A 13,723-nucleotide genomic window follows, 5' to 3' on the forward strand; every position below is an offset into this window, starting at 1 on the left:
TAAGCATTACTGGACTTGCTGTGGCAGCCGGTTAAAAAGGTGCATGTAAACAGTCTAAGTAGTCTATGCCAGAAGCACAAATGCAACACCGTTCTAATCAAATTACAAAATCCCCCCCCCCCCCCCCAAAAACAAACAAACAAACAAACAAACAAAAACAAAACAAAACCCCAAAACAAAGACCCCAGTTCAGCCAAAACCCACATTTACTCAATGCCTTCACTGTCTCGCAGTACACAATACTTTAAAATAATGACGTGTTCAGCAGGATTGGAGTTTGGTTATTTGGAGAATCATCACATTTGCAATGTGCTTGAACACCTGGATTGATCATGTTTCAAGTGTTACACATTTCACTTTGATGCCCCTATTTATTTCTCACTTCACTGTTAACTCCACGTAGTTGTAATAAGGTGTTGTTGGTTGACTCATGTGGCGCATTAAGACAAAACTATTAAGACAGCCAAGGCGTCTCAAGAATTGCTCTGCCTGTGAGAGTGCTGAACAGGTTCTGAACCTTAGCCAACAGCTGTGCTCCATTAATGCAGCCCGGTGTGTATCCATGTAACTGTGTGTGTAGCTGTTCCATGGTTTCTATATTACCTCAAGAACAAGTGGCCTTGTATGGAGAAGAAAAACAAGGTTTTGTTTGAGTGTATGCGCGCATAAGACTGTATATCCACAGCATTCAGAGGCCTTATGTTACAGCTGAGCTTTGCTGGTGTCACTAAGCACATAAAGATGACAATTGTTATTCTCTGCCGTTAATCATTTTAAAACAATAATACAGCCCAATCTCTGAGCATAGCTACTATTTTACCATTTGTTTATACTTAAATTTGGCCCACGGCTTTAAACTGTTCCCACAGACTGTATCTAAAAGATGGACCTCACCCACTGATGAATAATCTTATTTTATTTTCTTGATTTGCCATCACATTGCACGCTCAAACAGAAGTGACTCAATCACAAGAAGGTCTGTTCTAATTCCCACCTTGCTTTATCATTGTTCTAGGCATTAACCAGGGCCTTACAAACTTAACTTACGAAATAATCACCACTGTGTGCATAAAAATGCATGGTATGTCCTTCAATATCAATCATACAGATTATTCAATAACTTCTGTAACAAAGTAACGACATAATGGCTTGATCAGTATGAGGAGAAGAAGAGAGTGCAGGCAGAGTGGACATTGGTGTCAGAGGTTATCTGTGACAGATGGTAGTGAGACCTTACCAAAGAGAAAGAAGGAAAACTAAAAGTGGCAAAGTGTAAATGTTAGGATTTTTACTGAGTGTGAACAAGATGGACACAATTAGAAATGAGCATGTCAGAGGGACAGATCGGGTTCAGAAACTTGGAGCTACTGTTAGAGAGGCTAGGTGAGATAGTTTGGACATGTGCAGGAGGAGGGAGTCTGGATAATATAGGCAAAAGGATGGCGCAGATGGAGCTGCCAATCAGGAGGAAAACAGGAAGACCACAGGATGGATGTAGTGAAGGAGGACATGTAGAGGGTTGCTGGGATACGTTGAGATGGAGGCAGATTATCTGTTGTGGCTCCCTCTGAAGGGAGCAGCCGAAAGCCAACAACAATGAAGACGTAGCAGTAACTAATCTGATTACTGGATTTAGAGAGCAGGGAGGAGGAACGTAGTAAAGCGATGAGTTGAGAAAGGGAAATTATGTTTGGTGCAGTAAAGTGTGGTCAGACCAGAAACAACGGTCTTCTTCTGCTAACACAACATTAATTCTCTTTACAAGCATCTGCACAGACAGCATGCTAACATGCTAAAACAAAGTTAGAAGCAGCAAAGCAGCCAAAGCCTGATCTTCAACAGGTAACAAAAGCAGTGGTTAGTGTTGTAGCATCCATTTCTACCTGTCCTGTTCCTACAGCAGGAATAGGACCTGGTTTACAACTTTGTTGACAAAGATCCTGTGTGCATCCTCATTAGGACAGGGACATGTGTCAGCATGTGGGAATATAAGCTTTAGGCTTATATCAGCAGTCCCCGACCTTTTTTGCGCCACGTACCGGTTTATGTCAGGCAATATTTTCACGAACTGGGCTTGAGGTGTCACGGATAAATACAACAAAATCAGTACCAGTACCAAAAAAACAAAAGATTTACTCATAACACAAGGGAAAAGACTAGAGATGGACCGATCCGATATTACGTATCGGTATCGGTCCGATACTGACCTAAATTACTGGATCGGATATCGGAGAAAAATAAAAAATGTAATCCGATCCATTAAATATCACGAAAGCAGCTCACAAAACTTGCGACACGCCGTAACTCACCTCAGAACGTTAGCACGTCGGAGCAGTATGCATCACGTGATAGAGCGGCTGTGGCATGCAGGACCGGTCGGTGGTCTGGATAGCATTTGGAGCTTCGCTAGCAACCCGGCATTTCATCTCCGACAAAGTTATCCCCGAGAGAAGTACAGCAAGTGTGTAAGTCCATCTCTGAATGTTTGTAAAGCATTCCTGCATTAAGCTTAACAAGCGACTGCCTCTTCTTGCTGCTACTTCAATCATGAAACTGCTTAACGATCAGCTGATCGGCTTTTCTGTCGCGAGTCCGTGTCTCTAGTTTGCTTTTGGCCCACTTTGCACCAGAAAGAGGAAACCAGCGGATAAACAACAGCAGCACGTTTAAGCTTGATCAGCTGTTGTTAGAATTTATTTAATATTACTTTCTACTCCAGGATCTTTTTCTACGTAGCTGACGCTGGTAACTGTGCAGGGGCGGATCTAGCAAAGTTTAGCCAGGGGGGCCGATAGGGCATTAACAGGGAAAAGGGGGCACAAAGACATACTTTTCTTTCTTATTCTCATTTAAAATGTCTAGCTTTTAATAAATAATTATCTGACACCCAAAGTTTTAATTTGATGCAAAATGAATAGAAGTCCATTATTGTATATAGTGACTATTAAGTCTAATATATATATACTGTATATACCCTAGTAAGCTATAGTACTTTTTCCTTTGGGAAGGTACCATCTGTGCAGTCTGCAATTTTGTTGAAAAAAGATGTTGAATCTATTTAATATTTCTTGAAAAATAATTGATTTCTGTGCATTTTTTTTTCACACTGCATCAAATTAAGGTTGATTATGTCGATTAAGCATCATGAGGTGGAGCGTGAGGGGTGGTTCCCTATTTTTTATTTATTTATTTTTGTTGTTGCTGGGAGTTGGAACCCTATTAGTTAGGTTGCTTAATATTTATGCTAAGTACTCTTTAAAATACCAGAATAGGGAGGATGGTGTAGGTTTAAGTTTATTAGATTGATCAGTATTGCTGAACTATGAAATATTTTTTTTTGCATACAGGTATAACAGAATAGCTTTAGTGTAGTTGTTGTTTTAAACTTGAGTATGAACTTATACAAAATGCAGTAAGATATTTAAAAAACAGCTTTGTTGATTAAAAAACACTATATCGGATTCATATCGGTATCGGCAGATATCCAAATTTATGATATCGGTATCGGTATCGGACATAAAAAAGTGGTATCGTGCCATCTCTAGAAAAGACCCAGGAAAAGGGAGTTAACGGAAAAAAAAAATCATGATAAAAACCCTAAAAATCATAAATTTCAAACGACTCACGGACCGGGGTTGGGGACCGCTGGTTTATATCATTACTGGTAATTATGTGCCATTATATTCCATGCCATGGTACAGTGTAACACAAAAGTAATGTAACAAGTAGTGTGAAGAAGTACTCGCCAGGTAGCGATTAATATCATGTATTACTTATTTCAATACATGATATGTAATGCATTACTTAGTGTTGGACCCTGCATTATGACAGACTTTAAGCATGAAAAGTAGTCCTTACCTCCTCTGCAGGTCCATCTCCTCTGGTGTGGGACCATTCTGAACCTGGGGGCCCTGTCTGGGCAACGTAGGACCTGTAGAGGGCAACACACACACACACACACACACACACACACACACACACACACACACACACACACACACACAGCAACTGTTAGACATTTAGCTCACATGATCATTGTTCCAGTCAAAGCCTCTGACCTATCAAAATACAAGGTTTTTAAGGTAACCTGTGCAAAGAGCTGCTCAGAGCAGTTCATAGTGAAAGCAGGGAGATTCTCCTGGTTGCCATAGTAACCAAATTATCTGGCAAAATATCTGCAGTTTATCTGGCTTCTGTAGCTCTCTGGTGGCTTCATGTCCTGTAAAGCCATTTCTGGCAGACACTTGTTATTTGCTAAGAAAGGGAGGTAAATACTCGGAGCTGGACTGAAGCGCCAGGTCTGAGAGAAGAAAGAGAAAAAGCAGCACCACGAAGAAAAAACAAAACTAGCACCAAAAGGCTTTGTGGAATCTTTAACACGCTCACGTTTCATATTTGATCCAAACACGCAAACACTCAGTGCTTCCACATACATCTGCTACACTCCAGGTTCAAGTCATGCCACCACCCCACCCTCTTCCTGTAGGAACATTTGGATGCAGAGCAGTTCTTCCTTTCTTTTGTTAACTGAGATGCATCTCAGACTCCCAGGGGGGCTTTGAGCTTTCAGTGTGTCCAGTTAGTTTTTTTTGTTTGTTTTTCCAAAGGAAACATCATCACAATAAAGAGCAGTGTGAAAAATAACAGGTACTTTAAGCTTAAAATAAAAGTAATAAACAATGATATGAGTTTTTGCAATGAAGTAAATTCAAAGTGTAGATGGTGGAAATCACAGAATTAGCCCTGTTTCATTTGAAACACTGAATTTAGAACATCCAGTCATTTTTATAAAAGCTCAAAACCTTCTGAACAGAAACCGTCATGTATCCATATTAGTGTGTACCACAAATACTACAAGTTTCCAGTCATTCAGAGAACAATCGCCACCATATTACCCACTTTTCTCTTTTATCAGCCATTTTTATAACCAAGCAGGTACAGCAGGTGTGTGTGAGAGTGTGTGTTTGTGTGTTTTGTATACAGACAAAGCAATAGGAACTAGTCAGAATCATGCGAGCCGAACTGAAGACAAACACAATTTTCTGAGAATCTGCCAAGTCTGTCTGACAGTGACCTATCATGCTTTTATTCTTGTAAGTGTTACATTACAAATATAGTTTGAAATGATCTGCGGTAATTTTAAAATGACTCAATATCAGTGCAGCACCATGGGTCAACCATATTACGACGCGGCTGGGGGGAAAACGTAGAGCATCACAAATATGATTCCTGCAAGGAAGGACCAGTTTGACTATTATTGATCTTTTGAGGGGTAACATCAGCACCTAAACAGGAGAAAAGAAAGCTATTAACCAAAAAGGCTAAATCTTTATAACTACAAGGACTGCTTTTTTCAAAGAAGATATTTATGATTTGTACAAAATGAGTAATCTAGCTCTTCTAGACAGTAAACATCTGTTCACACAACAACAACAACAGAAAAAGGTCTGATTGGAATAAGCAAGCTGGTCTTGTTAGATCCCATCTCCAGTCTAACACCAATGGCCGTCGGCCACCGAAAACTTCAATATTAATAAAATGCAGAAGAAAATGAACAGCATCCCCCATAGGCAGGGAGCTGTGAACACAATATGCAGCATCTGCAATTGCAAGCAGGTTTTGTCTGATTGGCTGCCCCTTATAAATGGGAAGTAGGTGGGTCTTCTGTGCCCAGAGCCATAGCTGTGTGCCTGAAATGGCCAAATGATGGCCTCTCTGTGACTCTATGCAGATCTGAGAGTAGAAAATAGAACATTTTTTAATTGTTGTTTAATATAAAAAAAAAAAAAAAAAAAAAAAGGTAAAACAAATCCTGCATGAGTGAAACACTGACAGCTCTGTGTACTTTACACTCACTAATGAGCTAACTTTTACCTAAAGAGGGGCATTAGTCAGAAGGACCAAAGTGGTGCTGTGTACATAAAACACACACAGCAATGAGAAGCTTCTGGATCTGCACGGAGCAGATTTGAGTGTAATTAGTATTCAGCCAAGTCCTGACCGTATCAACAGACCGAGACAGAAAGATAAAAGGGGCTGAATCTGGGCTGCAACCAGGCTCATGACTGCATCTGAATACCAACGTGCTCACACACATTGCCTCTACTTAACACTGCCATTGGTATTGACAGCAGCTACTTTTCCCACAAGGGGAGAATACGAGGTTTGCCACGTCTGTGTCAAAGCAATCAGAGCACAGGAACAACAGCTCTCTTTATGTTACTTCCTTTTCTTCCACTTGCCTTATCTCAGCATTTTTTGTTCAATTTCAGACTTTTAGGTCATCTGCAAGAAATGGTGAAGGATTTTCTGTCACCATAAAAGGCCACTTGACAAAAGAGTATCCAAGCAGAAATAGCCAAATATTTGGAATACAGATTATCGAGTTAAAAGGGGAGGTATGAGTCAGCGTGGTGCCATTAAGGCCTTCATTTATCAGTCGTAAATACTAGCTGTTTGTTTTGAGGACAGGTCCATACCATAAAAAACAAAAAACCTACTTGATTAAAATATGACTGATCTCTCCTTCAAGGCCATCTACTAAACACTTCTGGACCATTTTAAGACGTTAAATCAAAACTGTGACCCTTCAGCTTGATTCATTTTTTCCATTTTCCAGAAAGCAAAAAACACAAAAAAGACAATGGAGGCAAAAAAAAAAAGAAAAGAAAAGAAAAAAAGCTGTCCGCAAGAGATGGCCCAGAACGCAGTTCAGATCATTCACATAATTTTATGTGAGTGTTCTCCCAAAGACACCTCAGGGTGTTGCAGTAGAAGCTTGGATTGCCACAAACACCCAAGTGGAAGACTGTGGGCATGGATAAAATCCTTTGGGGTGCTCAACTGGATGGGATGTGGGAAATGTGCAGAATGTGCCAATGCCTTGGGCTCTGGTTCAAATTATCATGAGATGCTCCTGTGCAGTTTGTGTGTTGTGATGGAGAGCCGCGTCTATCTGGGGAAAACTGCTGCCTTCAGGGAACCCCTTTGCTTTGGAAGTACAAATGTACTCAGTTATTTGTTTGAACCCTGCACTGTCACAACACGTAACACTGATATATTCACCTACATCCAAGTTATCTGATATTTACGACACTGTTTTTGTTACCTTTTTGTAAGTTGATTATATAAAGCAAAGAAAGTTTTATTTTTCATTAAATTCCATTAGGCATTTGAATTTTTTAAATTTCTAAATCTTCCAATTTAGCTTTCATATTTGTGAGGAAACGCTGGTTTTACTACAGGATTTCAATAGCTGGATAAATTATAGAGAGTCTAGTCTTTATTTACGCACTCAGAAATGAGATATGTAGATTCCAATTTAAAAATTATTTGTTTGAAAGAAAACTTAGCATGGTGACACGTTTTGGTGACACCCCAAGATTTTAGCATTTATCTGGTGCCAGTTTATTACCAAAGAAAAAGAAGAAACCTTTAACCTCGGCTCAGCTAACTAATGCTACCACACCCTGTCATCTACACATAGACACAGACAATCATACGCTCTCATATTTACACTTATGGGCAATTTAGAGTTACCAATTAACCTAACCCCACTAACTGCATGTCTTTGGACTGTGGGAGGAAGCCGGAGTACCTGGAGAGAATTCACGCCAACACAGAGAGAACATGCGAACTCCACACAGAAAGGCCCTGGCCTGATGATGGAATTGAACTCAGGACTTTCTTGCTGTGAGGCAACAGTGCTAACCGCCCTACCACCCCAATTTTTGAACCTCTTATTTTTATTCATGAATTTAAAACAGGCTAACACAGAGTGACACATAACCATTCACCATCACAACAGCAGCCATTTGTTATATTGGCTAACTGAAGTTATATTAGTAACTTCACTATCAAGTTTATCAGTCAGATATGTTTTGCTAGTTTAGTCCCTGGTAAATGGATCTGTATTCACGCAGACCCAGATGGATGCACTGGGGCTACAGTACCTTGTGTACAAAAAAAAAAACAAACCCCATGGAAAATATCAAAAAAAATATCCACAAAACAGCAAGGCTGCGAAAGGTGAACCGCATCAAAGAGAGGGACCACTGTATTTATGAGAGATGTGAGTTTGCTAGTCCTGAGCAAGAAATGCAGATCAACTCCTAAATATTTATTTGTTGAAATCACACATGAAGACGAAAACATGTGCTTAATTTTTGGAGAGCAGGTTTCTGTGAGGATTACTTAGAATCGCCATTACAAGACTAAACACACAGAAATACAAGAACCTTACAGATGCAGAGCAGAGACAGACAGCTGAAGGACTGCTAGCAAACCTGCAAACACAAGGACTTTTTAACCAAACTTTATACATCCATTTACCATAAAACTAGCTAAAAACTGTAATCCATTCTTTGATGGTGGCTGTTGCAGTAAAAAGAAGAAGGAGAAAAAAGAAGCAAGAATATGGCCCTCTCCAGGTAACAAGTTACATCGGGGCTACTGTGGGAACTTAAGCGCTTCAGTTGGAAAACAAAGCAGGCAATTTTGACTTTTCCTCCTGTTTATTTGTGTAATAAATGCAATAGTCTGAGAGCTGGCAGCCATGTACTGAATGAAAGAGGCTTCTACAGGAACTCATTTGTTCAGAGGTAACATGCCTGGATAGGCTCAGCTGAAAACTGGCATGATAATAAATACCTAATGTTGATTCTAAAATTTAGAAGACACCTGATTTTATATTTGAGAAAATAACTACAGGAGTTATAAAGAGTGGCTAAGCTGTGACTTCAGATTCTGATTTATGTAAAAAGCACAAAGCACAGAGCGTCCTTAGATTGTTGATAAATATCACAGAGGGGGAAAGGATTAGCACAAGCTAACATGGTTTGTGTGTGTTACCATCAGGATCCCAAAACTGAATATCAAAAACTAACACAGAAAATAGATGCAGCTTAGCACTTAAATAACAAACACAATGCTCTTAAAGCTACAGTGCCTTAAAAAAAAAAAAAGGAAAAAGGAAACACTTCAGAGACACTTTAATCCCTGAACGTCAACATTGTGTACTGATTATCCCCAGCACAAAGTAAATCTGAACAAGACTGATACAGAGCACTTTTTTTGTTACCACCTCTGCATGTAGCTATCCATCTACTGTGATCCAAATCATCTCATCTTATTACCATGATGATTTCCTTCTAGTCCAGTCTTGAAATATTATCAAATGAAGGCAGTCTATATCTGCAACTGCTGACATGGTCCCTTGTCTCCATCTTCCACTGCCTGTGGGTGTAATTGTGTTACTGTCTGCTCTAATAGAGCTTATGTGCTAATGACAAGACTCAGACAGCAGCCTAGCAGGGCAACAGCCCCAAAAGCTGCTCAGGAGGGATGACTTTAAATCAAATCACCGGGTCAGACGCTCATTTAGGCCTCGTTTTCTCATTAGACCAAGCTTTTTATTACTGTATCTTAGTATTTAACTATTTAGCACAAGGAAGGCAAACGCCAAACCTGCCGGTGCTCGGAATGCTTTCTCAAAACACAGCCAGCCTCCCTTTTTGTCAAATGGATCGTCTCCTTAGAGCTGAAGTGATCCAATGACCCCAGACAACAGCACTTGGGAAAGGCTGGGAAAACAGGCAGAGAAAAAAGTAAAGCCAAAGACAAGTAGGAGGTTTAACAAAAAGAACAAAAAAAAAAAAAGCAGTATATCATTAGATCACCATCAAGGTCTAAAACACTTTTTTGGAAACAAGAGTATTGGCAATGTGTCATCTCAGCAGGAGTACAAGGGAGATAATAGTTTATAGGAGATAACAGAAAATCTATAATTGCCATCCACTCACAAATCTGATAAGTAACTTTTCTTGAGCAACCTTGAAATGTCCTGCAGATACACACAAGTACAGTAGCCACTGACGGCCATCACTCCTGTATACCTACATAAGGGCAGCGTCATTGTGGGCCTCCTCTGGCAGCAAACGTAGCGCCACAGTCCGTGTGAGGCCCCGTCTGAACCGTTGCCAGGCCTCAGAGTCACTACCACCCTGCTGCCAGCTCCTCTTGTACAGTCCTGGGACGTCACATATAAAACCATAGCTCGGGCTCTCCAGAGTTTCCTCTGTCAATTCCTTGTGCCTTAGCTGTGCAGTGCCCACAGTGAGGGAGGTTTCTAACGCAGACTGATGCTTACGAGCAAAAGTTCCGTCAAAAGAAGACTCCTTTTAATAAAATAGCAGTGGCACAAGTTCTTTATTCTCTGCAGTCTGATGTCCTGATATCCCAATATCCGGACGGTGCAACTTTAAAAATGATGCTGGAATGCTGGGTGTGGTTTCTCTTTGTGCCAGTTCTCCAACAGATTAGAATTGATGGAAACAAAAGGAAGAGGGGAGGGAGGGATATAAAGTAGGAGGGAGGGATGAGCATAAGAGGGAGTGAGAGAGAGCAAAACTGCTGGAGATTCAGAGTGAGTAGAAAGAAACTGATGGGACATAAAAGGAAGATAAAGAGGCCAAAGGAAAAGAAATAGACCGGGTGTTGTGTACGTAATGTGGTACGATGGATTCCCTACCTGATGGGTTGGTCCACCGGTTTGTACTTCCTGGATCTAATCTATTATTTATGCACTGGATACAGAGAAGGACACATGCTGCTGCTCTCAATATCATTACCAGCATGTGCATGGAGATGTAGAGGGACTGAAACTCCACGGTTTGTCGTTTCACATAAATGTAGAATACCTAAATTATTCATTCAGATGACAAGAAATGGCATCAAATAGAAAGGCTTAGTTCACCCAAGTTAGAACACCATATAATGTCTAGACCTACAGACAGAGTGGATTTTCTTCTGTGAAATTCTCAAACGGACTAGCCACAGAAAAAAGTGTAACAATTAGAAAGACCTCTTTGAGCAAGCACCTGGCGACAGTGGGAAGGAAAAACTCAGTTTTAACAGGAAAAAACCAGGCTCAGGGAAGGGCAGCCATCTGCTTCGACTGTTTAGGGAGGGTGACTCCATGTAATTCCTGGACACCGAGCTCACACTCAAGCCCTAAAGACCATCCAAATAATATTTATAATCGATAAACAAAAGTATTTATAGCCTGTTGTCTGAGCCTGGAGTAGAATAAACATCAGTCTCAGTTCTCCAGACATCAGTCTGAATACAATCCAAACACCACTTTCAATATACTAGAAGATTTTTTGTTAGCCCATAATAAAAATAAAGATCAGAAATGTACATATTAAAGTTCTGGGTAGACAGAAACATCGAGGTTTAAAAGTAGTTTGGCTTAGTCAGTAGTGATATTAATATTTACCCCCCAAGCACTTGCTTATGATGTTTTGTTGCTATTTATTCACACACTTTGTGTCTGAGGAAAAAAAAGATACTGTTTTCAGTTCTATTGGTGAATGCCATTTAATGATCATTTACCAACGACAGTATCAGCCAAGCATCAGTACGGCTGCATCCCTGCTATGAACCAAGGTAACTGAAAGACAGGTAAGTCTGCTATTTTCTTCCATTGTGTTGGAGGCAGAAATCTCAGAATGATGGATGAGAAATTGTGCAAACAAGATTAAAACAGCTGTTTTGCTTGCTGGAAATGCAACGCTAGTCTGACAACCGTCTGACCTGAGGATGTCAGGGTCTGCACAGGACGGGGGTGCAGCATGGACTACAAGTCTACAATTAAGCTGGTACTAAACCAAGGTGATGTATTACTGGAAACAAACTATTTTATTATTTTTTTGAATCAATGACATGGTAACGATATTATTTTTGAGCTCACAGGAATTAAACAGCAATATTTCAGTCCTTTCCGATGTTTTATAAATCATTTATAATTTATAGAATATACTTCATTTTATTGACCAAACAAATAACAGCTGATTAAACCTCAATTTAAAACAAAAAAAAACAAAAGCAGGAAAAAAAAACTGGGTTTTTTTTTTTTAAAGTCAGGTTGAGCAAGCTTAAACTTTTTTGGTTCTATCCTCCACGTCTCATCAAAAATGAATATGGTGATTACCTTTTTTTTTTTAAAAAACCCAACCTTAGCATTAGTTATCGGAGCTATCTGATATGATCTGGACACAAAACACAAAAGTAAAGGGGGGGAAAAAAAGGTGCCATCAAACCTCGCAACCATCCCGTTTATACAAGTGAGGAGCTGACACTGTCAACTGCCAATAGGTCAAGGTATTTCTGTAGTGTATGTGTCTGCAGTGGACAAGCATTTATTCACTTCATTTCTCTATAAACATGTCCATCCGTCAAACCCTTAGGCACCAACATGCTAAAAAGCACACGGGGTTATAAATAATCTATGAAGCTCCGAGTTTCTGCTTTGGTACACACTTTGATCCACAGAGCCTTACGGTGTCACGAGGTCCTACATTTTTTAGCACACATGGCTACAGGGAGAACCAAAGCCAACAGGGTGTTACGATACAGTCAGAGACATGCTGCCCTGGAAAACCGAATGAAATTCGAAATTGAAACTGCCTTCACACAGTCAAAGGTAACATGTAAGACAAATGTCCACAGCCAGCTTGATTTAGACTGTCTGGCACAAAGCTCAGACAGCAGGATTACAGGGACAACTTTTTACACACCTAAAGCTCACAGCGTCATATAGATCATGATGTCATCCTCCAAGGTCTGTTGTCGGGTAAAGTGGCCGCATCTATAGCCCATGCAGTAAGAGAGAACACGGCCGATCTACAGAAGTACATTATTCTAATCAAATCAGATTTTGGTCATATTTACCAGCTCAGAGCATTGAACTAACTCCATAAAATCGCTTCCATTGCATTTGCTTAATTCTGTTTACCACCCATAGAACAATAACAGTTTACTGAACTGCGTTTGAGTCCAACTGTGTAGCCAAATACGTATGCTGAGTGAAGCATTGTGTCTTCTGGCCATCATGAAAGGATGCAGGTGTAAGGTGCTTCAACAATATCTTGAATATCTGTCTAGTCATTACATCCTTTTTTTTTTTTTTTTTTTTTATCTCCAGTTTGTTCTGCGGGTGTCTGCAGTTCTCCTACTGGCCAAATGCAGGCAGGATTGAGAGAGTTACTAGAAAACTAAGTATTTGTGTCCGCCTCAATCTCGTGCTTCCTGCTGAAGTCTGTGTCTTCGGGAAAGGAAGGTGAAATGGTTCTCCATCAATAACCATTATATTAGATAGCCAAGTAAATGGCTCATCTGGCACATAAACCTTTAAATTCTCTGCGTGGCTTCCAGCTTTCCTCATCAATTGCTCTGCCACTGCCTGTCCAATCCCTTACCTCTGTTAACCTCATCCATTACTTCATTAATTTAAAGCAACCTTGCCATGACCTGATTGGATGGCTGACATTACACTAAGCAGGAACTTAAAAGCTCATAGATGCACTCCACCATCAAAAGCAGTGACTTTCAAGCTATTGGTTACTGGGATTCAAAAGCCTTCTCTCTTTGCAAAGCGAAGACACCAGAGTGAAATCTCTTCTTTGAAAATGGCTGATCCAGATGTTCCGTTGCTGCCGTTTTAAAAGATTTTAAAGATTTAACGTGTTCTTTTTATGTGTCCAAATTTAAAAGAACTTGGGCCTCTGGAAACCCCTGTTAAATCATTGACAAATTAAAATCTGAATTTGTGAATTTCTTCTTGATTTCATTTTTTACCATGCTGTTCAAGGTCAAGCTTAAAAGCTGTTACTCCTTAAATCAGAAAAACAACTTAAAAAGACAGGTGTTAGGAGTTAGATTC

The 13,723-nt window shown here is 40.0% G+C and overlaps 1 protein-coding gene across 6 annotated transcripts in view; it reads right to left on the minus strand.

The window, feature by feature from the left end:
• enah (ENAH actin regulator) overlaps window positions 1-13,723 on the minus strand; it is a 144,709-nt gene that overhangs the window by 34,288 nt on the left and 96,698 nt on the right. For all 6 annotated transcript variants that reach the window (XM_085248258.1, XM_085248257.1, XM_085248254.1 and 3 more), the window contains exon 4: window positions 3,859-3,931. In XM_085248258.1, the coding sequence (XP_085104384.1) occupies window positions 3,859-3,931 (73 nt within the window). The remainder of the gene's footprint in view (window positions 1-3,858; window positions 3,932-13,723) is intronic.

The sequence above is a fragment of the Mchenga conophoros genome, linkage group LG15 (genome assembly GCF_057382185.1).
Source record: "Mchenga conophoros isolate Kocher_MC1m ecotype Shallow Benthic linkage group LG15, M_conophoros_male_GT1.1, whole genome shotgun sequence".
Taxonomy (NCBI): domain Eukaryota; kingdom Metazoa; phylum Chordata; class Actinopteri; order Cichliformes; family Cichlidae; genus Mchenga; species Mchenga conophoros.